This window comes from Chelon labrosus (assembly GCF_963514085.1).
Source record: "Chelon labrosus genome assembly, chromosome: 16".
In the NCBI taxonomy this organism is placed as follows: domain Eukaryota; kingdom Metazoa; phylum Chordata; class Actinopteri; order Mugiliformes; family Mugilidae; genus Chelon; species Chelon labrosus.
The window spans coordinates 5,242,750-5,268,972 of record NC_140349.1 but is presented as its reverse complement, the minus strand read 5'-3'; the positions used below and the strand labels follow the sequence as shown (position 1 = coordinate 5,268,972).

Below are 26,223 nucleotides of genomic sequence, written 5' to 3'. Positions count from 1 at the left end.
GCACTTCTTTGACTTAGACTTAGATACATTTTATTGACCCACGAGGGGAATTGCTTGGTCGAAGTGGCTTCTTAGTTGCACATAAAAAACACTCTTAAGAACCACAACTAAAAGAAAGATCAAATAAAAGAGTAGGTTTTGATTGACGTCCTGTAGCGTTCACTGTGGGAGTGGAGCTGGATCAGTGTGTTGGAGAATGAGCTCCGCTGTCCCTCTATTGTCTGGTGTAGTGGATGAGATGGATTGTCCATGATGGAGAGCAGTTTGTCCAGTGTCCTCCTGTCTCTCACTGAGACAAACGTCTCCAACTCACTGCCAACAATATGACCAGCCTTTCAGATCAATTTGTCGATCCTACTTATGTCCTTTTCGCTGGTGCTGCTCCCCCAACAAACCACAGCAAAGTACAGTCTGGTAGAACATCTCCAGCAACTTGCTGCATGCGTTGAAAGACCTAAGCTTCCTCAGGAAGTAGAGTCTACTCAGGCCCTTCTTGTACACAGCATCACTGTTGTCCCTCCAGTCCAGTCTGCTGTTCACATGGACTTCCTCCTCCAGGCCCTGGATGGTGATGGGCTCCACTGGTGTCCTCTTCCTCCTGAAGTCAATGACCATCTCCTTGGTCTTGTCCACATTCAGGAGCAGGTGGTTTGCCTGTGACTACTCCACAAAGTCTCCGATCAGTAGCTGCTGACCTCCTTGAACTCTTTCTGACGCACATTTCTGATTTCCTTTTGAAGCTTATTATCTTTTAAGTGCTACATATCTACATCTCCTTCACCTCACGCAAGCCACAGGTATCCTAGAACAAAAAAGCCTTTAACAGAACCAATCGCGCAGATCACACATTAACAAAGCTGCGGTTAAACATTTGCAGAGTTTGTCGAGCGTACTTCCAGCTGAGACAATCATTTTTATGTTTTTTTTTTTTTTTTTAAACTCTATATTCAACCTTCGCCGCACGTTGCTACGTTTAATCAGACAAAGACCAGGAGCTTTCACTGTCAGTCAGAGGTAATCTTGGGTCGCTTATTTCTGCAAACTTTCTGGATATGGTCCATGTTAGGATCTTAGCGGTTGCACATCTCTTTCATATTTGTCTTCCTTGGTTCAGTGTTTCATATAGATGATAAGCCATCAAACATCCTTAAAGATGATAGAGTATTTGCTTTCATTTGATCATTTTATAACGGGATTAATCATTTTTTTAATTCAGAATCTTTCAGTAAATATCACAACCAGCTCTGGTCTTTAATCACATCTCATTGCTGGTTATTTAAGTTGTTTATCTGTTAAATACGACCACGCTGCTTCCTACACTTGAAAGTTTGTTTCTTTCAAAAACCTCTTAATATAAAAGAGCAGCCACAGCTAAGGAACCATCTGCTATAATTTAACCACCGAGATAATTAATTAAAATTTCATGAAAACAAATGCGGACGTTGACAATTTCAGATTTGGGAGCTGAGTCATTCGAGCACAAGAGGAGGATTCTGCAATTTTCTGCTTCTGTTGACTGGGACTGAGCGGTGGAGATCCAATTTTGGAATTAATTTCAGCTGTATTAGCATGTTTTTGGTAACGAGAAAAAAAAAAGAAATCAAAAAAAATGCTCGCGCTCTCGCCGATGCCAGGAGCCGTCGACTGCCAGCCAACGGTAACTGTTTGTGTGAAACCAAAGCCGTCCGCGTGACAACTAATCTCCCTCTTTCCTTTGCCTCCTCTACATTGTTGATCAGTGTCCTGTTACTGAAAATCCGGCGCAAAATGCCGTGATTATGAGCTGTCAAATGCCAATTACCGGTAATTCACTTCCCTCAGTGTGTGGTAGATGAGACAGTCACTCAACACCAGCCTTCCCCTCTTCCCTCCTAATTCACGCCACCTTTGAAGATTTATGTGTTTTTTTTGTTTTTTTTTGCATGTGTGAATGTCACCAGCTTGTTCTTTTAATGGATGTTAATGTCCTGATTCCCAGATTAGACATAAAGATTAATACTATGATGAATGGCTAAATCTAATTCCACTAAAATCAATGTTTTTAGTTGACCATGGATCACATGCATTTGAAGGGGAACACATTAAGTCATGCACCGATAAGGCATAACATTATGACCATCTTCCTAATATTGTGTAGGTCTCCCTTGTGCCTCCAAAAAAGTCATCAGAGAATGGACATGGGCCTTCTGAGGGTGTCCTGTGGTGTTTGGCAACAGAATGTTCTTAGTGGGGGGCCTTTGACAGGAGGGGCCTCTCTGGACCATCCCACAGATACTTGATCAGTTTGGAATCTAGTGAATTTGGAGGCCAGGTCAACACCTTGTGCTGTTCTTCATGTTTTTTATTTTTTAGTTGTTCCTAAAGCGTTTTTGTGTGTGTGCATCAAGGAGTGTCATTGTTATGGGGTGGGGGTGCCTGGTCTGGTCTGGTCTAGGTAGGTGCTACATGTCTAAGTAACATCCACACTAATGAATGCCAGGTCCAGAAGTTTCCCAGCAGAACACTGAATTGTCACAAGATGGTCAATGTTGTTCACGTCTCCTATCAGTGGTCATAATGTTGTGGCTGTACATTTTACACAAAAGTCTTTGCCAAATCAACTGTAACTCTCCTACCGCTCACCCTCACTTTTCTAAAAAACTGCATTTGGAACTCTTCCCATGAAATTATAGCAGCGCCACGAGCTACACAGTCACTCCTGACTCGTTCACAGCTTCCCCGTCCCTTGTTAGCAGCTCGGTTATATCGGTGGCCTTAAGCTCAATTTATGCTTGATCAGTCAGCAGCGTCTAGACGCCGTGTCGCACGTCAACCTGCATTTCTACCTGACTGACAGAAGCTGGAGGATGTGACGATATGATTAAGTGATCGCACAGTTAACCCCATTTACCTGGAGGTTCTGCCAGAGACAGATGTTGTTTCACTCCTGGATGAGCACAGAAATGAATTCCTTTTTTTTTCCCCCATGCGTAGAATGACATTATTTAAGCTTTAAGGTGCATTTCCACCTCAGGAACTTTCCCCCAGGGACAAGGAGCCTGTGGAGGAGCTCAATGTGTTTCTACTGCAGGCACCAGGGTCTAAATTAAGTTCAGGCCAACCAAAAAGTCTCTGCTTAGGTGAAATTGAAAGCACATTTTGAAAATACAAGAACATTAAGGGAGCGGCTTGTTATGCTGAATATTTCTGACTGGTTGGGTACTCTCAGCATTCATTTGCTCTATGTACATCTTAATTAGTTTGTTGATTTGTTAACTTTAAGTCTAGAATCTCTTTTCTAGTGTTGACTCAATGACTTAATTTGCAAAGTGCTATCTACACCAATCAGCCGCAACATTAAAACCACTGACAGAAGAAGTGAATGACATTGACCATCTTTTGACAGTTCAGTGTTCTGCTGGGATACTTTTGGACCTGGCATTCATTGGTTTGGATGTTACTTAGACATGTAGCACCCACCTAGACCAGACCAGGCACCCCCACCCCATAGCAATGACACTCCTTGATGGCTGCAGCCATCCCCAGCAGGAAGCAGCTTTAGGAACAACTCAAAAAAAACATGAAGAACAGCACAAGGTGTTGACCTGGCCTCCAAATTCACTAGATCCCAAACTGATCAAGTATCTGCGGGATGATCCACAGAGGCCCCTCCCCTCAAAGGTCCCCCACTAACAACACTCTGTTACCAGACACCACAGGACACCCTCAGAAGGCCCATGTCCATTCTCTGATGACTCACAACTGTTTTGGAAGCACAAGGGAGACCTAGACAACATTAGGAAGGTGGTCATAATGTTATGCCTGATCGGTGTAACAATCAGCTGCAGCACAGCTCGAATACAGTGGCGTAATATGGCATTATCTGTGATTTATAGAGTTCTGCTTCACAAGGATTTGAAGAAAACATTTAGCGCCATGATAAAAGTTCCTAGTAATAAGGTTCAAGGAACTTTGGATACACACTCATACACTTAAATAAGATTCATGCTTCTGAATATCTGAAGCTGATCTCTAGCATACCTTCGCAATAGCCTGACCTCAACAGTTGTGATGTGTCCAAATTCCTCGTCCACTCAGTCTCTCAGTGGCCAGATAAGCGTGGACGTTTCCCTCCTTCTGCCTCTTACACACCATCCACTCAGACGTCTTCTCTGCACCGTAGTGTTTGTGGATAAAAGTAACTAGTGCTCAACGTTGTGAACAATTGCCACTGATTGAAGAACACAGAGAGACTCAACGCGGCTGATTAGCCACCGATACTCGTGAGTGGTGAACGTTTTCAGGTCCAGTTGCCTCAGATCCAGCTCATCATTCAGTCCTGACCTGTGAAAGTCGTCCTCCGTGCAGCAGCAGCTAGCTTCTCGCACGCATCCATTCTTTCTGCATTATCGTCTGACAGCTGTTGGCAATCTCGTAGATAAAAGCTGACATAACTGACATCGTGACAGGCTGACAAATAAAAAAAAACAACAACCCCAAAACAAAACAGCTGTGCTTCATTGCCTTCTATAAGTATGTGATTTGGATGTTAATGGGGATGAGTGAGCTCCCCATCAGCGTATTCCTCACGCTCGCTCTGCATGCCTGTCTACATGGGGAAGCTCCACATAAACAGGCAAATGCCACAAGCCTCTAAATGTCAATTAACTGTGATTCATCTCACGGGTGCGCCGGGAGGGGAGGCAGAGTGTGGCCATTCATTTCGCCGCGTCCCCTCTTTGACTTTCCATTTGCGTTCAGCCGATGCTCCAATCCAGAGCGACTTCGCTGAGTGCAGAGGCAGAACCGCTGCAAATTACAGGATCATTGGGGTTGCGAGCAAATAATGGAAAGGATAGAAAAGATAAGGATTATAGTCGCACGTCGACACCAATTCCCCTGATAGCGGGATGAGTATACTGACCCGGAGAAAATAAAGATAACCATTGTCAACAATTAAATGTGATTTCACGGGAGAGAACGTTTGCCCCGCATAATCGTCCTTAATAATTATTAGAAGATAAAAATTCATATTTGGACCGGACTGTGGATCAAGAGTCAAATATCCAGGTATGAATTTGTCAGCTGTATGGAAGATAGTCGAAGGGGCTGCTATGAATTATGGTAATAATAATAATAGATATAGCTGTCAACATTTCAACTCAAAACTTGGATGATCAGAATCAGAAGTTATTTTGCACCTTCCCCCATTTCCATCTATTCACTTTATAGCATTTGGGGAATGCAAACAGGTGGTGGCCATGCCGAGAGGGAGCTTTAACATTGCATAATAATTATAATAATCATTGTTGTTGTTACATGTCTCAGACTCTACTATTGATAATATAAGTGCAAAATTGCACACGCTGAATGAATATTTTATATTAAACCATTCATCTTCTGTAACCACTTGACCCTGGACAGGTCTCCAGTCTATCACAGGGCTAACACAGAGAGACAGACTACCATTCACACTCCAATTTAGAATCACCAATGAACCTAACCAGCATGTCTTTGGATGGTGAGAGGAAGCTGGAGTCAGTTAAAGACATAAAAAAATTTACAGACTCAATCTGTTAGCTGCCATTTTTGGCTATGAACAAGCAGAATGGATGAGAGGGTTAAACAAACCAAAGGACAGGGAGTATTTCAGTATTATATTGAACCAGGAAGTCTGTGTGTAAACTGATGATTAACAAGAGTTTGGGTAAACATTTTACATTCTCTTGCAAAGACGTCAGAGGCTGTATTTCCTCTAAAGCTGGCATATTATTGCTGATAGAATCAGGGGCCTGAGCTGTGAATATAAAAGTCAAGCTGTATAAATTATAGTGTTCCTTTCTCTATTGTAGAGCATGTGTGAGCATTTCTCTGACATCCAAGTATTTTTTGAGGGTTATCTGGAAAAGCTCCCTGTAACTCCAATGAAATATGACTTTAAGAGACTGTTTGCAGACATGTGATGTACTACTGTCCTCTGCAGGACATAGATGACGTAACCCACGTACGTAGCCCACGCCGCTGCGAGCCATATATACTTGTGTGCTTGTCAGTCTGGCTCAACTCCACCCAAACTCTAGTCGGCGCTGTGTCTTTTTTGCCAGTCGGGTAAAGTTTTGTTTCTACTTCCTGCTTCACTTTCGCCGAAATTACTCCGAAGACGGGTCGTACAAATGTTTGTATCTCTGAACCTCCTCAGTTAACCTTTCCTCGATGTGTTCCATCTTTATTGATCCAAAACAATCAATTTGAAAATTGCGGAGTTGGAGAAGCAGCCAGAAATACTAAAGCAGAAACACGGTACTAGCAAGCGGACCAATCACAGCTCTTGAGGTCTGCGTTGAAGGGGAGGAGCACGTCAGGCTACGCCCTTAGGGTCCGCGCCGACGCCGTAGCTACAGCTTCAAACTGACGTAGAAGCCTAAACCTTGCTTTTATTCTGCTCTGTATTTACAGTGAGAATTAAAACCCTCACGTCCTCTCTCTCTCTCTCTCTCTCTCTCGCCTCGCCTCGCTGAGCCGCTCAGCTCAGTGTCCGTGAAGCTTTTTGGAATCAACCTCTGAGGGAATGAATCATTTCTGATCTGATCTCCTCCGCTCCTCTTTTTTTTTTCTTTTTTTTTTTCCTCTTTCAAGGTTTCACTTTTTCCTCCAAATGCCTCTTTTTGACCGTTTTCAAACTCTCTCTCTGGTTCTCTTTGTTCCCTCCCCCCAGTCTACCCCTGCTGCCGCTCCACTGCCTCCTCTGCTTTAGTCGTTCCTTTAGTCGCTTTACTTTTATAAATCATTCTCCCGGATTTCTGTGTCACTCTTTTATTCTGCTGTATTTATCCTTCCCCATAAATGCTTCTAAGATCTTTCCTCCATCTCCTTTTCATATTCTTCCCGACTTTTCCTCTGTCAGTGTTAAGCTCTTTTAATCTTAAACCACCTCCATTTCTCTCTCCTCCATCCTCCCCCACTTACTTTCTTTTCTTTTCTTTCCTCTCCCCCTCTCGTTTTTTTATTTTATTATTTTCTCCCATGCGTCACACAATAAATTTCACTGACCACTATGAATAACCCATGTGGTTCATGGCTTCGGCGGGGCCATCTGGTTCGTGTGCGTACTCTTGCATTTCATTTGTTTTGTTTTGCGTTTCGGCTTCTTTACGACTGACTGGTGGCGGTGGTGTGCTGATGCTGGTTTAATTAGGGGAAATTAATCTGCGCGTTTGAGAGGGGAAACAAGAAAGGAGAAGGAAAATCAGATGGAAAGAGAAGCAAATAGAAAAACAGACAAACCCTCGGTTCACTGCTGCTATTTTTGTTGTTCTCGGGGAAAAAAAAAAAACCCTTGTCTAACAGCCAGTAGTGCATTTATGTGTTCTGCATCTGTGTGTGTGTGTCTGACCTACAGTGGTAATGGATAAATACTTTGACAGCCCATTGTTTCCCTCAGGGTAAAGACCGTGGTTCAGTGACTGAGTCAGTTTTTATATGCACTCACGTTACAGTGAGATGCTCTGATTTATGCACACACTCTGATGTACAGTAATCACACACACACACACGCATGTACCGTGAAGCATACGTATGACTTCACACACTAATTCCTGCACACATGGGGGGGACACGTGAACGCATGCACACTGTAAATCCCAAACAACCCAACGCACGCCGCTTCACACTCCTTCTTTTGTTCGCGCGGCTGTGTTTTACAGCTGATTCGCAGGCTAAATCTCAGCCAGCCCGTTCACCTCCACGCTGAGGCATGTAGCATATTGTCCTAATCAATCCCTCACACACTAAGAGGCTTTTGCAGTGGAACCACCCGGGGCTAGCTGGCGGTTAGCGAGTGCTTATCCCCTTTTCTTGTGGAGAGAGCGAGAGGCCGGCTCCCCGCAAGAATTTTATCTTTACAGGCGCAGAGGCTGGCTGAGAGGGCAAGAGAGTAGAGGGGAGGAGGAGGAGGCGGAGGAGGAGAAAAGACCTTGGTAGGGTTTGATCCCGGGTCAGCGGGGGGTTGATGGCAGGGGTCTGGATCACTGCGTGAGTGTCGGGCTAAAGGAGCAAGGCACGAGCAGAAAGAAAAGGCGGGAAATAAAAGCACGGCCTCGTTAAACGTCGGCGTTGCTAAATTGAGCGTCGAGAGGTTTGACGGAGAAGCTCATTGTCAGGCGTGAAAAATGAAAGAGTCTTTAAAAAATGTCACTTGCAGCCTCTCGTGATTGTTTGCGGATGCTGCCAAACACATTGAGCACTGCTGGACTCGGACCAGATTGCATTAAGAAAGGATTACAAGTTCTCTGTTTCGCTCCCTCTGATCCTTCCTCCCTTTGTTTTCCTTTCTTCTTCTGTTTGAGACGTTTCTTCTCTCTTTCTCCCGCTCGTGATTACGAGGATTACAAGTTCATTAAAGTTCGTTAATTTCAATAAATATAATATGGCGACTGTAATGCGTTGGCTCTGCTCACATATTGTTAAAAAAAAACCCAAAAAAAACAAAACTGCAGCAATTTATCTTGCTGGCTGAAAAGTGCTTCCTGACAAGTAATCTAATGAGAAAGAGCCGCCGCTAAGACGAGGCAGGAGCAAAGTGGATTCAGGGGGTACTTCGGCAAACCTGTTGTTTTGCAGAATTTGTCTGACGCGCGGTTTTCCTGCTGAAGTTTCTGCTGAAAGCCTCAAAATGCATTTTCTACTACATCAGTTTTATTTGCGAAATTCAGAGGAAGTCCGGGTCTCCTGTGTAGTCAGTCTGAACACAGAGACCTGAGACATTTAGTTTGTTAGAAAAGTGACATTTATTTATGTTCAAAAGAACTCGGCTCGGGATTTGCGCCTCTGCAGAATACCACCGCGCAACGCAGACTCACGCAATACGAGACCAATGTTAAGAAACCTCGTACTGCTTGTCCAATTTAAGCTAAAATTCAGACACAGCCTGCAGGTCAGCGGGTTGCTGAGACGCCGCTCTGACCATCCAGCTTTCATCTCTGTTTAAGATTGATCGGCGAGGGCAGCTCCTCCCGGCTCGCTTTTTGGTGAACCCGCGCCGACCCGGTGGACCTTCAAGCTCAAGCGAAGAGTTTCAGGTGTTTTCCCGCTGAATTACAAACACATGAAAGGAACGGCGCGCAAATCCGCCGCGGCGCTCCTAGAGGCTCGCCCCCTAGCGATGCCTTCTGGAAGACGGGCTACACCGTAATGAGGAAGGCCTAACTAAAGGATGCTGGCTCAGACTCTGCCCGAGGCTTGTTATCAGAGACTGATGATTCAGATTCTTTTCTCTCTTTTTAATGAACTTGTTGAGTTCTCTCAGTGCCTCCTGTCCCTCTCCTTGTTTGCATCATAGTTCTCTGTAACCTTGTTTTAAATTGGCTTTAATAGCGGAGGTTTTGTCGTGAGCAAACAAAAGAAGTGGGAGGAAAAAGAAAATTGGAGCAAATTAATTAAAAAAAAATTTCCTCTCTCCATCTCCTCTTTGTTTGGTCAACTTGTTCAAGTTCTTTTTTACTTTTAGCATAAGCAAACATGTTAAAATATTCCAACAGAATTGGTTTGGTGGATGATTACATAACCTCTTCCTCTCTTTTTCGCCGGCCTCCAGGTACCGCGGCGCAGAAAGTGCGAGTCAAGGAGGAAGTGGAGGCGTATCCCATGGAGTCCGTCGAACTCCGCTGCCAGTTCGTCGACGGAGGAGGAACCAAGCTCACGCAGGTCGGCACATGAATGACAACCTTGTTTTTTTTGTTAATAGGTTTGGAAGGCTCATAATGTACTAGTAAGACTGACAGCGTAGTGGCGCCTGATGGAGTGAATTAATAGGAAGGAATATGTAGAGCAGGCTGGTTTTGTTTTTGGGGGGTCGAACAGGTCAGCCTCTCCACCACGATTGTCTCATTCTGCAAAGAAAGAAACGTGCAGATGCTCAACGCTTTAAGCATTGTTTATGTACAGCGCGATCCAAAAGTCTGCAATCACATCAACATTTTTATCTAAACCTGGAGATAATCAGAAAGTTGTAGGATTTAGAAGAACCTTCTGAGATCATTAGCTACTAAATAGATTAAAAACTAAGTGAAAGTATCGAGAGTCAAACTGTTATTCTACGCAGAGAGGGGCTTCCTCAAACTGAAGGTTGTGGTGGTGGTGGTGGTGGTGGGGGGGGGGGTCTAGAACCATTCTCAGGAGCAGGATCCGAAGGAATCAGTGATGCACTCATCTGAAAACACAAAAAGAAAATCGATGGAGAGGCTGAAAACTGAGGTCTTAGAAGTAAAGTTCAAAGCCTGTCTCCTTTCTCATCTCGCCTCTCCACACACCTGCCCAGTCTCTGCATGTTCTGGCTCTGCTTGTCAGATTTTCAGTTCTACAAGTTTAACTGTTGGACACAGCTGACACTGAGTGAACCTCCTCTTCTTTTCCATCTGAAGCGACCTGACCCTTTCAGTCAACCAGATATCACAGGATCAGCAGGAGGAAACATCTATGTATGTGTGTTTGTCAGGGAACAGCTTAGCCCATAGACCTGTATAAAGATGGACAATGGAACAAGTCCTCAAAGGTGAAGGTTAAAGCAAGTAGAGCTCCCCCTGGTGGCTGGATGCAGTATAGGTCACAAGCTCCACCCCCTCCATGTTAGTGGATGGGACTTGGGCCAAATTAAAACACTAAAATACACATCAAATACATTTTTATTCAAGGATGGTTTCTGTTATTTTAGGTAGTTAATATAATTCTGATGCATGTTCAAGTGTCCATTTTTCTGAGAAGTGTTATTTTAGATAGTTATTAGACGCTGTAGAAACAGGATGTGACATCATGATCACTACAATGCCATGCCAACTGCTCCGTGAAGCAGTATCGTAGATAAATACAGTGCATAATCCAACCGGTCAAGGTAGAGCAGAGTACAGTATGAAGTGTAGGCGGGTCAATGTTAACGAAGGCTCAGCGTGGCTCCACTCTCGGACTGCACTGCACAGACTTAGGCTCCAAACTTGCAAGATGGCACCGCCTGTATCAATGGGAAAATAGCTTCAGTTTGGCCAATGCAAGGAAGTGGGGATGCAATGTCCATATTTATATACAGTCTATGCCTTAGCGTTATGCAGAATGGGAGCAGAAGGAGTTTATTTAAGGTCCAATCAAAGGTGCCTTCTTGCACTAATTTGTCACGTGATTATGGCCTCCTTTTTTGCCACTTTGACAAAAACACGCGTTCGTTTATGGCTAGCTTGTGACGGAACGATATTCAGGATGCTAACAGTATTTCTCTTGGATTTACTGCTAGAAAGCTAACAGTGTCGCTTGCCATCTTTCTGTGAAGATAACCGAAGCACATCTTGAACCTTGATGTCTACTCAGCGTGTAGAAATGAAACTGCAAATGAGCAAATCATAAACAATGTCTCAGAGAACTCATTCAGCGATTTCCATCTGACATCCTGTTACTTGTGTTTTACAAATGTCAGCGTCAGTAATATAAAACATTAACTTGACTGACCATCATTGAGAATCATCTTATCCGTGCAGTGTGTAGTTATCAGACGCGTAGCTATCAAGGCTCGACTCACTCACGGCTCATTTCATTTGAGCTGAGTGCGCACAGCACAAAAGTGCGTCTTCTAACTATCTGAAGTCAATTTATTTCATCACAATCCCAGTTGACGGCGTATCTGACACCGTCTGAACTCTTCTGATTTCCTTTCAAACACAGCGTAGTCAAAAGCAAAGCGCTCCGAGCAGTTTGTGAGTTTGATCCGGTGTGAGCTGTCCCCTTTCCTTGTGGATGGAATCAATAGGTAATTTGTTCACATATAAAAACTGAAATCGCAGACGGGCTGACTTGCCTTGTATGATAGTTTCCCTACGATCACAAGCTGAAGAAAGAGTCTCATCCACTAATTTGTGCTGACATATGGGTTAAAATTCCTCTTCCTCTTTTCAACCTTGAGCCCTCTCTGCTTTCTTGCTTCCTCGTAGATGTCATGCATTCAGCAGATGTTTGCTAAACGTGTATTGATGACTTTTGTTCCCTCTCCTTCCCGTTCTGCCGCTGTAGCCAGCAGTTTGCATTGGCTGTCACTTGCAAAATTGCAGAGAAAAATAAAATCAATTTGGTTTAACGTCAGAGAGTGTTCTCCCCCGCGACAGAGGCTCGTATGGCCACATCAATATCTTTTACATATCAGAAATCCAACAAAGAAAAGCCTGTAAGGTGACTCTCTCAAATTATATTGTTGGAAATAGCAGCAGAGTCCTTGAGAGCGCGTTTGCACGTCTGACAGACCTTTCATTTAATATCGTAGAGTTTCTTGGTTTAGCAGCTTTAATTGAGTTTGACATTTAACTGCTACAAGTGAAATTATTTCATGCTGCAGGTGTTGCAGATTGCAACTCATATTCTGAGAAATGTCAGAACTTATACGGTTTATGAATATATTTAGAGTTTAATTTGCAAAATCCGTTGGTTTATTAAAGTAAGTAAAGTAAAGGGTATGGTGCAGAAACAATAAAAAGTAGTTGTATTCTGGCTCTCTGATTTTGCTCACTCACCGTACCGACATGGTCAACAGTTGGATCTGCAGCAGTGGCAGCAGCACACTGCTCATGGAGGCGAGGTAGGGTATATTACAAATTAGATTGGTGCAACATTTTGCAAAAAAATCCTGCTTGACGTCCGAATATAGATATAATTATTTCTAGATTGTATGTGACTTGGACCTCGTGTACGTCTGTCCAGTGCAGGGATTTTTGCAGTGTTGTTCCCAATCGAACACAGTAAAAGATGCAATCACCTGCCATGGTGATAGCAACATTTGACCAGCTAAGCTACCACACACAAGCTAGCTGCCACATTTGTCAGTATTCACGGCTTCTGTCCTGCAGCTTAACATTTATACGGTGCTGTGTGCGTCATTCCAACTTCTTCTATCTAGCCAAGATGGCCACCATTAAGAATAAGAAGTGTTCACTGTTTCCCACTTGACTTATGGAGCAGAGTATGTATGCACCATCCAGGCAGTCCTTATGCTCCACATGTTAGCGGTCGTGAGTGTGAATTCAATCAAGCAAGTGCAAGCTCGGAAGTACTCAACTTGAGGCACAGTGTTACTTTTACTGGTGTACATTTCTGATTTCTGTTGCTATTAATATATTTTTCTAAGCAGGAGTGAAAAATGAAAGTAGAAAAATACACTTCCGGTAACTGCAGAACTTCATGACAATTGGTATTCAGTATCAGACGGGGCTTTTTGACTGGTTCTCAAGCAAATGCCCATATTCACATTAAAATTAGAGTTTCTTTAGAGCACGGCAACATGCTTCTTCTCTGGTTTGCTTGTCTGATTTCATGAGTCTATCATGTGCCTGGGAACCAGTTTATAACCTATTTTCGATCACAATGCCTGGAACTGCATTTGCAAACTGGTTGATGGTTAAAAAAAAAAACCCAAACAGGGATCCAAAATGGGGCCCAAGGTACAGGGCTTCCTGTTTGCATCCTCTCCATTCAATCTTTGGTTTTTTGGGGTTAATTTTGGTCTATAGACAACCTTTTCATTCAATGATCCTTCTTGAATGAGCTGCTAAATATTCAAGAACCTTGTTAGTTTGAGCTTCAATCAAAAGTTAGCTTAATTCTTGGATTTGATTTTTTAATGAATTGTACTTATGTGTAACTAAAAAAAACTAAGCAGGGAAACTATAAACACCGTTTTAACAAATTAATTTCTTCCCAGGTGTCTTGGATTTGGGAACCCACTGATGGACAGAGGGACAACATTGCTGTGTACCACCCGGTCTACGGGCAGAGTTTCCCCAACCCATCCTTCAAGGACCGAGTCGTGTTCCTTCACAACACTCTGGAGAACCCGTCCATTAGGATCTCTCAGCTACGGATGTCCGATGCTGGCCGCTACACCTGCGAGTACGCCACCTACCCTTCTGGAAACGAACAAGGGACGACCACCCTCACCATGCTCGGTGAGTACGGAGATGTTACATAAGCCGTCGCTCACTCCAAAAGAAGCCACATGTGTAGTTCGGCTGTAGCAGAGAACTTTTCCCGTCCACATGCGAGTACTTAAAGCACCAAATGGTCAACAGCGTTTGTGCGAAAGAGAGCCGTGCTTGAAACAGGCTTTCAAAAGCTGCTCTGCTGCATCAGCCTTGACTAGCGCCTCCCCAGCCATCTGCTTATCACTGCTTTCTATAAAAGAAGTCCCCACTGGATCCAAAGTCTAAGAAGAGGCAATTTAAAGCATTTGACGAGTATTCTCAGGGTATAGCCCAGTTAGATGTAGAATGAAAAACAAGAACGATTGCCTGGAAAGTTTCTGATTCAGATGTGCCACTTCATCTCGAGTATCGGCCGTTATGTGAGGAAACTGAGCTAATTTGCATAAATCTGTTGATGTGATTTGATCAGTAGGCAGTCTGCGAGATGAGATAAACCCGAGGTGCTTATTCCAGGCGACACTACTAGGTTGAGTCTTTGCGCGTGTTTTGTGCTTGATACTTCTGAACTTTTAATTGTGTGTGGCAGTTTGTTGTTGTACCCGTTTTTTCCCCCCCCTTGTTGTCTTTGTTGACTTGCTAATTCAACATTGTATTGTACTTTTAAAAGTACAAAATCCTCCACAGAACGTAAACACACCATCAGGCTCAACCTCTGCTTTGACTTCTGTTAAATTCTGTTAAATTTCAATCTGGTTTGTTTTGGAAATGAGACCGAATTAATCACTTGGTGAGCACCACAATAGTGTTAATCAGAAGAATATGATTTACATAATTGCGCCGTCGCCGTTTATACCAGAAATCAGAATATTTTGTCCGCGTAAATGTCCCCAACAGGAGTGGCAAACAATCATTGCTTCTGACTTTAATTGTGACTCATTTGCTGAGACTTTATGACCAAATCACACCAACTGCAGTACATTACTCAAACTAATGAAGTGCTTCCCATTGCATATTTTCAATCACACCATCAGCCATATCAGTGGAATGAGAAAGGAGAGAGGGAAATTAAACGAATAACGGTGTAAAACTCTACTTCAGACATTTTCAAGTGTGCCTTTGCGAGAGCAGCAGGAGGTCTGAAGGAGGAAGAGGAGGGAGAGGCATGAGGCAAAGATCCTGAAAGGGATTCCCGTATGTCATGTTTTTAAAAAACAAGGCAAACTTAGTGCGTAACTTAACTTGGCTTGAGGATGTTTCCAGCTCCTTAGGAAAGTCATCGGTATATCCAAAAACGTTAAAGAAAACCAGCTGGACTTGTAGAGTTTCTTGAAGACGTCTCACGACTCGCCTGAGTAGCTTCTTCAGTTCTAAAGCACTGCTGAGGAGCTGGAGTTTAAATAGGAGCATCTGTGGGTGTAGCCCATCAGAAACTTGATTGACTAGAGATAATTACCTGTCATTGCATGGGCCGTTCGTCCCTGTCCTCTTTCTCCAATGAACGGTACTCTAGAGGCTCTTACAGACTCCACGAGAAGCAAGAAATTAGCTCTCACAGCTTGTTCTCGACACATCAACCGGGCAGATCTTTTTTCTTGTGGGGTGTCCGGCAACTGTTCTGTGACTGGTCAGGAATTGGAAGTGGGAGTGGTTAATGCGGGAAAGCAAAAATGCTAACTGCCACTGTGTGAGGCCCCAGATGCTAATGTTAGCAGTGTGACCGCTAATCTCTCCTGGGTAGAGATCGGCATACTGTGTGTGGGTGCACACTGAATGAACAGCCTCTCGTCGTTCTTTTATGGACAGTTTATGTTCATCTCACGTATCTCCCACAATGCTTAGCGCATGTGACGTATGCTGCAGTGGGAGGGGCCTATGAGGACTTCCCTGGAGTTCGGCACTTGAGTTTCTCGTGAAGTATAAATGACCCGGCCAGAACAAACTTTGTTCTTGTTCTTGCAGCCGATGAGCGAGAACAAATTTCATGCTTCTCGCAGAATATATAACAAGCTTAATGACCCATTATCAGTCTGAGACTCCAGTCTCAAGGTGAGAATCGGGGTAAAACCTCTTGGCAACAGAAGTTAACACTGTATTGTAAACCGATAGCAGATTTATCTCTCAGTCCACCTCCGCTGTTCAGAGAAGGATTGTCCAATTTGACAAAGATGGCTTTCTTTACTCTTCTTTCAAACCTTCTGTCATCTCTGGCTAAAATGTGGACGTTGTTGTCTTCAAAGGAGTGTCCTTTGTCCTTCAAGAAACTTTATAAGTCCATGACCTGGATAACAGACTGCACACTGAGTCAGCCAAGGTCCTTAAGAAACCTTGAATGTCTTATGATAACATTAAAAATCCCACTTCTTCTCTGCACTTGTCAAATTTGTTGCTTCGTTGCAACCTATGGCCTGAGTGGACTCGGGGTTGAATCAAGTTGCTAGTACTGAACAAAGATCTCCCACTGCCACAAGACTTCTGCAGGAGTCCTGTGTAGTCCGGATGTTAGCAGGGCATCCCTTTGTCTCCATGGGTTGCGGTGTGGGGTCTCTTTGGATCTGGCTTGTTTTGGCAAGTCCCACAGATGGATGCAAAAGGTTTTTAATGTGAGGAGTTTGGTGTCAGCGTCTTGGGCTCTTTGTTGTGTTCTTTGAGCCATTCTTGAGCAGTTTGTGTGATGTGGCGGCTGCCCTCGGGGAATGCCATTGCCACTGAGGATAGCATCAATATTCAGTAACATCGACATAAATGTCAGGAGCCAAGGTTTCCCAGCAGTACGTTTATTCTGACAAAATGATCAATTCATTCATTTCACCAGTCTGTGGCTTTTGTTTTGTAATTGATCTGGGTTTTAGTTTATTTTCTTTTAAGTCCTTTGCAGATTAACTGCCACAAATCTGCTTTGAAATTATGGAAATGACGTCTCAAAATCATGATTGTATGTGTTGGTACGTTAGAATCAGGAACACGAGTCATCCAGGATACAATAAGTGGTGCCTGTTGACCAAATGTCATTAATACATTTTATATCTGCAAGACAAAATATACTAATAAGGTATTAGTCTGTGCATACTTTAATTCTCTGCACCACTGCAGGCCACTTGTAGCCAGGAATGCGACATCTGGAAAAATGCTCAAAGTTAACCTCAGTGTCTTGATTTTTTGAAACTGGGTGGATGTTTCCTCGCCGTTATCTGGGGACACATCCTGTTTGTAATCGCAGACAGCTGTTGGTAGTCATCCACCCACATGTCCACTTGTTTGCACTCCACTAACAAAGGAATCTGAGACTGGTGTCTTGCTCTCGCAGTTAAACGGCAACAAGGAGGCTCCATGCTTGTGTGTGGAATAACAGCAGTTACAGTAACAGCAGCGCTTGCACAACAAAGGCCTCGTACTTTCAGCACTCCTGCAGTGGGACGAGGAGGAAGGAGCAATCTAAGATGATTGACTTTGAATTGAGATACTGCATTTAAAGAGTGAGCAGTTCAACTCAATCTGCCTGGTCCTTTTATTCATAATTTGTCACTCGGGGTGAAATGTGGGAGAAGTTTGAGAACTTATTTCTTGCACAAATTGGTTGCAATTTTCAGAACCTTCTGTCCTAGTACAAAAGAAAAAATTTGAAAGAGTTGCTGGATTTTGGAAAAAATATCAAATCACGTTGACTGGCGTGACAGCACTGAACGGTTAGTTTGGCTGGAACCTTGGATGTGGGTTTGGCTGCTCTCTGACCTACAACATCCTACACATATAATCTCAATCAGCGGTACGATAATCAAACAAAGATGTGAAGACATTCATTACAGCACCTCAATTGTTGCAGCTATTATAGTTCGTGGTTCGACATCTCCTTCATGTGTTCTCCCAGCTGGGCCATTCATGTTTCTGTCAGCAGTTATATAAGTAAACCTTCACACAAAAACACAAAGTCCGCTCTGGAACCTTCTCTCACCCAGAACAGAGAACACAGGAGATGCAGAACTTGGCTGCCTTGCACAGAAAACATGGAAAGACATTCTGGCTGGCTTGCAGGTGAGCTAAGCCTCCTAAACTGCTGCTGCTGCTGGCACAAAGCAGAAGCAGACTGGGAAATACCTGCTGGAAAGCTCAACGACTTGCCTTTTGTCTGGAGTTGATGCGGCGCCAAGCTCTGCAGGACAGAGTCTTGTCCGTGTAAATGCACTTGGCAAACGCAGCGCCTCAAAACTCAGCGGAAAACTGTTATATATTCTCCTTATTGGATATAGAATCCATATGAGCCAATCACATTAGACCTTATTGAATCCACACCTCCTGGCACCCAATCATATTACATTTTATTGGATATAGAACCACCAGCACCCCAATCATATCACAGCTTCTTTAAACATGAATACATAATCATAACAGCCCTATCACATTATAACTTATTGGGAACAGCAGCATAGCCAGCCAATCATATTACCACTTACTGTGCTGTGAATGAAGAATCACTCGCTTGGCAGTGAATGATATCATATTGTCTTGGATGGGGACCTTACAAAAGGAAGGGTGGCCAATTATACTTCATCTTATTGGATATAGTGCAGCCAGTTGGATGGAAATACCACGACACTGAGGGAGAGTAGTAGATCAGTGTTCTGTAATAAGTGGTCTCGCTGCTTGAGTGTGAAAAATCGTCCCGACTGTTTTTGAATTTAAAGAGAGAGGCTGCGAATGCGGAGCTTAAAGGAGCGGACGTCCGACTGCAGGGTCACTGGCTGGAGTCCATCGGCGACAGGACAGAGAATAAATGCAGAGTGGAGTGAAAACATTCCTCCCTGCCAAATGATTCAGAGGTGGAGCTCGCTTTAACGCAGGGAGCAAGTGACTTTGATTTAGTCTCGGAGAAACCCAAAGTCAGAGGCAACAAGCAGGAAATGTACACCGATCAGCCACAACATTATAACCAAAAAAACATGAAGAACAGCACAAGGTGTTGACCTGGCCTCCAAATTCACTAGATCCCAAACTGATCAAGTATCTGCGGGATGATCCACAGAGGACCCTCCCCTCAAAGCCCCCCCCCACCGCCATTAGCAACATCCTCTTGCCAGACACCACAGGACACCCTCAGAAGGCCCGTGTCCATTCTCTGATGAGTCCCAATTGTTTTGGCGGGACGAGGGAGACCTACACAATATTAGGAAGGTGGTCATAATGTTATGCCTGATCGGTGTAACAATCCGCAGCAGCACAGCTCGAATACGGTGGCAAAATATGACAGTTATCTGTGATTTAAAGTGTTTTGCGTCGCAAGGTTTTGAAGAAAACATTTAGTTCCCTGATAAAAGTTCCTAGGCATAAAGGTTCACTTTAAAGGTACTCTAATCGAAGAACTGTCACAGCCGTTTTGGAAGGAGACCTAGACACTATTAGGAATTAGGATTGAGGTCATAATGTTATGCCTGATCGGTGTATACTAAGCCTTGTCTGGATTGTATACCTTATTCTTTAAAGTATAGCCCATCTACAAAAGCAGTGATAGTATGTCACCTATTAAATATACAGTACGTGCTGTGCGGCGTGCATGAACCACCATACTGCGCAGGTTCTTCAGGCAGTAAATTTAAAGGCAAGCTGCTTTCAATCACATACAGTGCCATGAATAGTATTTATTTATGAGCTGACTTCACTTGAAGTGCAGTGAATGGAAAAATCATAAATCAAATCAATACCCCTCGTCTTTAAAACAACCGCAGTTCTCCTCGGCCCCACAGTTCTTCAGGGTACTTGGCAGGTATTCTGTCTCGAGCATCTGGGAGAACTCGCCACGCGGCTTCTGTGGATTCAGACACACTTAATTGCTCCGGCTTCTTTAGCGTAATCCCAGTCTGACTGGATGATGTTGAGAACAGGTTTCTGTGGGTGGCCGCGCCATCTGCTGCGGGGGCCGCTTGCTCTTCCTGGTCATCAAGGATTGTTGCATCTTCAGTGTTTTGTCATGGCGTAGAATAAGTTTGGGGCCGATCAGATGTTACTCAGAGGCGGTCCTTAGTTTTCCCATTAGCTTTTATTTGTCAAGTTAATGCAAAATAAAGGAATAATATTAATCAGCATAATAGTTGCTGCTTGCACATTGCAAATTTGGTGAAATATGCACCGGGCTAGATTCCCAGATCAACCTTTAGCTCTTTGGTGAGCTAATTAGCAAACCCAATTCATGGTGATCTGGGGTTTCATAGTCTGGATAAATAAAAACATTGCTAATAAATGATTAAAAAAGGTTTTGTCCTGGGTTTCTTCAGCTTCAACTCATTAAAGTAGATGACTTCCGCCTGACAGTTCTGCACCTTTAAAACATTTTTATTCAGAACGTGAACCTAGAACTGAATTGCTTTCTTCCTATTCAGCTTCTTTTGTTCAGGCCTTTTTAGTAAAGAACAATGACCCCAGCTGCTCAGTGGCCAACGGAGGTATGGATGTTGGTTGCACCAGGCAGCTCCCAAGTGAATATATGTGTACAAAGTAAAAAATGGGGTCTTGCACTGAAGAAATCGTGCGTGCGAAACCGAACCTCCCTGGATGAATAAAGGTTAAACAGAAATTATTATGGGAGTAATGCCTTTTTGCCTACCCGGACGGCTCTCGGTGGATCTGAGGTCCCAGCACTGACTGCCAGTACTTGCTCTGTATGTTTATTGGGCGTTTTTCCAAAAAACAACTCTTAATTAAATAAAAATATCTTGTCTTCCAGGGATCCTTTCTGGTGGAATAAGATAACCTAAACAAAGCAAGCAGAGAGCTGCTTCCTATCCAATAAAACGTATGAGTCAGCAAAAGCGCCGAAGCTATAGTAACGAAATACTGCAGAGATGAATTGGAACAATATCCCCTATCCTATTTTTGAGTTGTTAGCTGATATGGGAAGGTAAAAAGCGCAGGGGTTTACATTTGCCCTCAAGTAGAAGCACCGAATCAGTCAAAACGCTGTTAAACGCAGAAGTACAAAGGGTCTTCAAATGTGAGGCCTCGAGGTGCGTTTCGATTTCGCACGCAGGAGCAGCAGCAGGCGTGAGCTGAGTTTAGAAGTCAAGGTCTTTCTACTTTGAGTTTTTGCAAAACATCAGCAACTCTGCAGCATCTTATTTATCATTCGTTGCATTTGAGGCACTTTGCTTAAACGAGCCAAATTAGTCTCAAGCCTAAAATGATGCATTTTGCCAACGTTACACGGAGCCAAACGATGAGTTGTCAAAACATCACACACACGCGCGCACACACACTCGCCACAGAATAATTGCAGATTAAACTATTCCTTTGTCGCTTGAATATTCATGTATTGTTAATAGTTGAAGAGACGTTTAGAGCCAAACAGATGTTCCCTCCAACAATGTCTGGAAGTATTCAGCGGCATCCGAGAATAGATGTTTACAAACCTGGGCAGCCGGTGAGACATGAATTCTCCAAAAACTTAACAAGATCCAGAAGCTTTTATTGATTTTTTTCTTCTTTCTAATGTATGCAGCAGTGGAGAAAATAATAAAACAAAACACATCGCTTTTCTCTGCTGCTCCTCGTCAGAGTAAAGCAGTGAGTAAGTCCACATTTAGAGAGAGAGAGAGAGAGAGAGAGAGAGAGAGAGGAAAACGCTGATATTTGCCAGTGCTGCTAAATCTCTGCAGCCTCTGTTTCTGTGTTAGCACACATCATTCTGTGACACTAATGCATATTAAAAACCCGCCTCATAACCGCTGACATATTGCGTTTGCTTCCATTTTGCACACGTACAGGCCAATAAAGCTACTGCTCCTACAGCCACGTCAAGATCTCCAGAAAGTCGTCAGCTTGACATTGACGTTCACAGAGGCAGGCTCTCAGTGCGGTTAGCTGTGATCTGTGCTAATAGACTTCATCAGCATGGGGGATGTGGACAGATTGCGTCTCATAAATCGGCCAGTTATGGCAATGACAAGGTTAAATGGATACTTCTGTTTTATTTTTTTAATGTGACGTTGTACAAGGTACTTATCCATGGTCTGTGTGTTATATTAGCTGCAGTAGCTGGTGGTCAGCACACACCCACAGTCTGGAGAAGCAGAAAGGAGTAATGGCATGACAAAGCAAGGCTGACGTAAAAAATAATAAAATAAAAATAGAATCAATACCAGTTTCAAGTGTTCATGGATGATGCGCTGGAATCTGTACTCTTCTCAATGCCGCCAGACTCTATTAACGAAAACAGGGATTTTTACCTTGCAGGGAGTTGCAGGTCTGCTGCTGTTGGATTGGGTAGTTAGTTTCTTTGTGTTGTTGTGTAACTTTGGCGTGTTAACATGTCAGGTCTGGTCTGAGTTAACTAAAGCTAAAATGTTAAAGTGACACAGCAGTCGACCAGCAACTCCCATGTACTGCAAGGCATAACATTATGACCACCTTCCTAATATTGTGTAGGTCTCCCTTGTGCCTCCAAAACAGTTGTGACTCATCAGAGAATGGACATGGGCCTTCTGAGGGTGTCCTGTGGTGTCTGGCGACAGAATGTTGTTAGTGGGGGCCTTTGAGGGGAGGGGCCTCTGTGGATCACCCCACAGATACTTGATCAGTTTGGGATCTAGTGAATTTGGAGGCCAGGTCAACACCTTGTGCTGTTCTTCATGTCTTTTTTAAGTTGTTCCTAAAGTGTTTTTGTGTGTGTGTCTGTGTCAGGCTGCATCCTGCTGGGGATGGCTGCTGCCATCAAGGAGTGTCATTGCTATGGGGTGGGGGTGCCTGGTCTGGTCTAGGTGGGTGCTACATGTCTAAGTAACATCCACACCAATGAATGTCAGGTCCAAAGGTTTTTATGTTCAGGTGTAGCTGATCGGCTGATGCTACCGGTCACATCTTCAGTGATGTTCCTTGATGATTCATTGAGCGTTTCAGGTCTTTTAAAATCATGCGCTCTCCTCCAGGCAATCCAGTGTTTGACCATATAGCTGCTTAGCTACTGTAGCCCCAGGTCAGCTCAGCCCGGGTCACCCTCCTCTCCATCGCAATCTACCATCTTGACCAAGCCCTGGAGGACCGGTCCTTCTCCACTGCTGCTCTCATTTCTTCCCGGATTAGCCGACACCTTTCCTTTCCTTTGCTGGTCCCATTTTGGGAATTTGTAAAGGATCCCAGTCTTCCCTATCTCGTCCTACGACACCCATGTGATGCATTCTTGATTCACCTTGTTGAACCATCTCCACTTCCTGCCAGTCATCACCTCAACACCAGCATTGGACAACTTTGTGTCGCTTGAGTCTCTGTACTGCTGCACCACTCTGGCTTTTTAGTTGGCTTAAATATTTCGTGCTGCTGACCCCATCCACCGTGCCGGTCTGCTCTTCCAGTCTGGGCCCTTTCCAGCTACCCTGCCCACCAGCTGTAGCAACTAACACTGTGTCTATGGATAATAGTCATACACAACTCTATCTCAAACAAACTATAAAATCCCTTTAATGTGCTCCCAAAATAGCTTGTTTCTGTCCAAGCAGCATGTCAAATCCTTGCCTCGTGCACTCAGTACACTTGTAATCTGGTTTAGAGCTTGTTTAGCTTTTTTTTTTTCAAATGCTATAGTCTGGCTCCGGTCTTGCCCACTTCTGGACAATTTCAAGGTTATGTCGTTGTCGCTGCCAGATTGCAAGGACTCTATCAGTGTGCTTGAGCTGCAGAGTGTGCAGCCAAACATGAGGGATAATGTGGGTCAGTACTGGGCTTCACTAATTTGCTTTCTGGTTGCTTGGTTGGTTTCTTCCCCGTCACTATGACAGATGTCAGCTGTCTTATGCGAATGCCACCTTAATTCAGCAACAGCCGGCTTCACGCTCAGTTACAAATCTTTGCTACTGGCAGATACTCCCAACTTGTTTATGACTCAAACTGGCAATCTTCCAGTCGAAGGCCTTGTGAAAAGTAAGACGGCGTCAGAGAAGTCCCGCGTTCAGATTAAGTCGACCATCTGCAACTGCCCCGCTGAAGAATCTCTATCAGTGCGGGAACAGTTTCACGATAAATGCTTCTCTCAAGAAAGGCAAAGCTTATTGCCTGCACTGGAAATGTAATAGTTAAAAGTCTAATTTTTTTTAGAGAGCAAATTATGTCCCCATATTATTTGGAAAATGTTTATTACTGCAAGACTCCTGTAAAACCACAACCCTCAACCAAACACTAATCAAGATCTAATTTGAACTCTTAAAACGTCTGCTTCTTCGTCTCTGAAGCCTTCTAAGTGCTAAGTCTCGTAAACCGAACACACCTCATGCAGTTAACGGTGTTTGGCAACATTACTTTAGTGCATTTTTCTTGCTCTCGCCGTCAGTCTCTGGCTTCCAGCCTGTCGACGTGACCGCGGGGTACCTCTGTTAGCACGGCTTCCTGCTGCTAATTACTCTGTACTCCGAATGTTTCAGACCAACGTGAGGAGTAGCAACGACCTCGATTGGATGCAGCGTCACGAAACACATCAGGGACGGATACTCCTGACTTGTTTAAGCTCTGTGATCAATTCAAACCCTTTCTGACGCTCGGCTTCACTCTCTCCTCCTTTCTGCATCATTCTCTCTCACTGAGTATTTCATCTACTCTGTTGCTATCTTTGTTTGTGTCTCCTCCGGCCTTTTTTTTTTTTTCCCCCCGCTTATCTCTTTCATGTCTCACTTCTCTTGTCTCACTTGGTTTCAGCTCCATTATTCCTTCTCTTTGTTGCATCCCTCTCTCCTGTAGTTTATCCATCACAGAGACAATGTGGAAGATTTTTTAATGCGGCGTGTATTTGTATTTCTGATCAACTTCGGAGCAGAGAAAACAAAAATAACAAAGCTGACACAATCATGCGCTACTGATGATGGAGGCTGACTGAGAATAAAGACGTAATCATGGGAAAATAGAGGAGCTACAAGATTCTCGTGCGGAGATAAAGTGAAGCTGTTCACCAAATCAAAGAGGATCGTGTTCATCTAACCTCTGATGCGTGATTCCCAAAGACTGAGAAATCTTTGTTCGCATGCGATTGATTCATGGCACTCGACGCAAAGCCAGCGCCGTGGTAGTGATCTCATCCTCCAACCACAGTCAGTAGTATCTGACACTCTCACTACTCAGAGTGAGGTAGAAACACTTCTAGAAGTTGTAGGGCTGCAGGTAAATTACTGTAAATCTTTTTACTCCGGTATCTTATTTCTATTCGTTCTACAGTATCTGCAATTCAGCAAATTCAATTGAAAATCTGACGCTGGCTGCTACACAAAAGCCCCAGCTGCTTTTATTTTAATGGGTTTACATCAGTACTAAAAGAGCAGCATAAGAGGTGCAGTCGTTTTGGCACAGAGTACTTAAATTTCAAGGATTCCAGTCTAATTGGATATAAAATGTAATCTTAGGCCGCTCTTTGTTGTTTCGGTGTCGGAACAAAACAGTTCACACTTGACTCGTCTTTCAGTATGAGGAGTAAAGGAGTGACCATAGCAACCGAAGAAGGAATGAAGCCTTAAAGAGAAAAAAAAAAAAAAAAAAAGTAGAGAGTATGCCAAAATCAGCTGGGTCGGTTCCAGAATAGCAGGTGTGCACAGGATAATTAGGAAATAGCACCCGTGTTTGGTGTTTACACGGGGAGGAAAATCCCCTCTTGATGGCACAGCATGTCAGGAATGCTCCCTGGGACGCTGGGATGGAGAGAGGACTTCATGTTCATAACCTCACAGGATCCACCTCCAGATACGAGCTGCTGTTGAGGCTCAGAAACATATAAGAAGACACCGGTGGAGTTTTGGCACAAGGTTCTCGGTGCTAATGAAAGAAAGAGGAAAGCATGGAGCAGCAGCAGCTTATGACTGCCAGTGGTACTGACTGAAGCAACAGGATGAATAGTAAACAGAAGCACCCTGCGAGCTGAGGTTCAGCCAAACGCATCAAAATGCATTGGATGACATTTAATCACTCAGCAGCACGGCGATCCAAAACATACCATCAGAGAGCTTTTTCTGGGTGAAGAGGTGGACTCTTCTTCAGTGCCCAGTCAGTCACATGATCTCAATCAAAACGAGCATGCATTTCGCTTTCTGATCATAGACAGACATAAAAAAGGACGGCTGAACTGCTCCTCTAAAGTGAAGCCAAAGCAAGTAGAGCTCCCCCTGGTGGCAGGCTGCAGTATAGGTCATAAGCTCCACCTCCTCCATGTTAGTGGATGGGAACTGAACCAAACTAAAACACTAAAATATACGCCAAATACTTTATTTTTCTGGATGGTTTCTGTCATTTTAGGTAGTTAATATAATGTGGATGCATGTTCTGGGGTCAATTTTTTGGATAAGTT

At 43.8% G+C, this 26,223-nt stretch overlaps 1 protein-coding gene across 3 annotated transcripts in view; it reads left to right on the top strand.

Annotated features, from left to right (window-relative positions):
- The window catches only part of pvrl2l (PVR cell adhesion molecule related 2 like), a 326,935-nt gene that overhangs the window by 130,074 nt on the left and 170,638 nt on the right, over positions 1 to 26,223 (top strand). For all 3 annotated transcript variants that reach the window (XM_084563432.1, XM_084563431.1, XM_084563430.1), the window contains exons 2-3: positions 9,572 to 9,681; positions 13,706 to 13,949. In XM_084563432.1, coding sequence (XP_084419558.1) covers positions 9,572 to 9,681; positions 13,706 to 13,949 — 354 coding nt within the window. The remainder of the gene's footprint in view (positions 1 to 9,571; positions 9,682 to 13,705; positions 13,950 to 26,223) is intronic.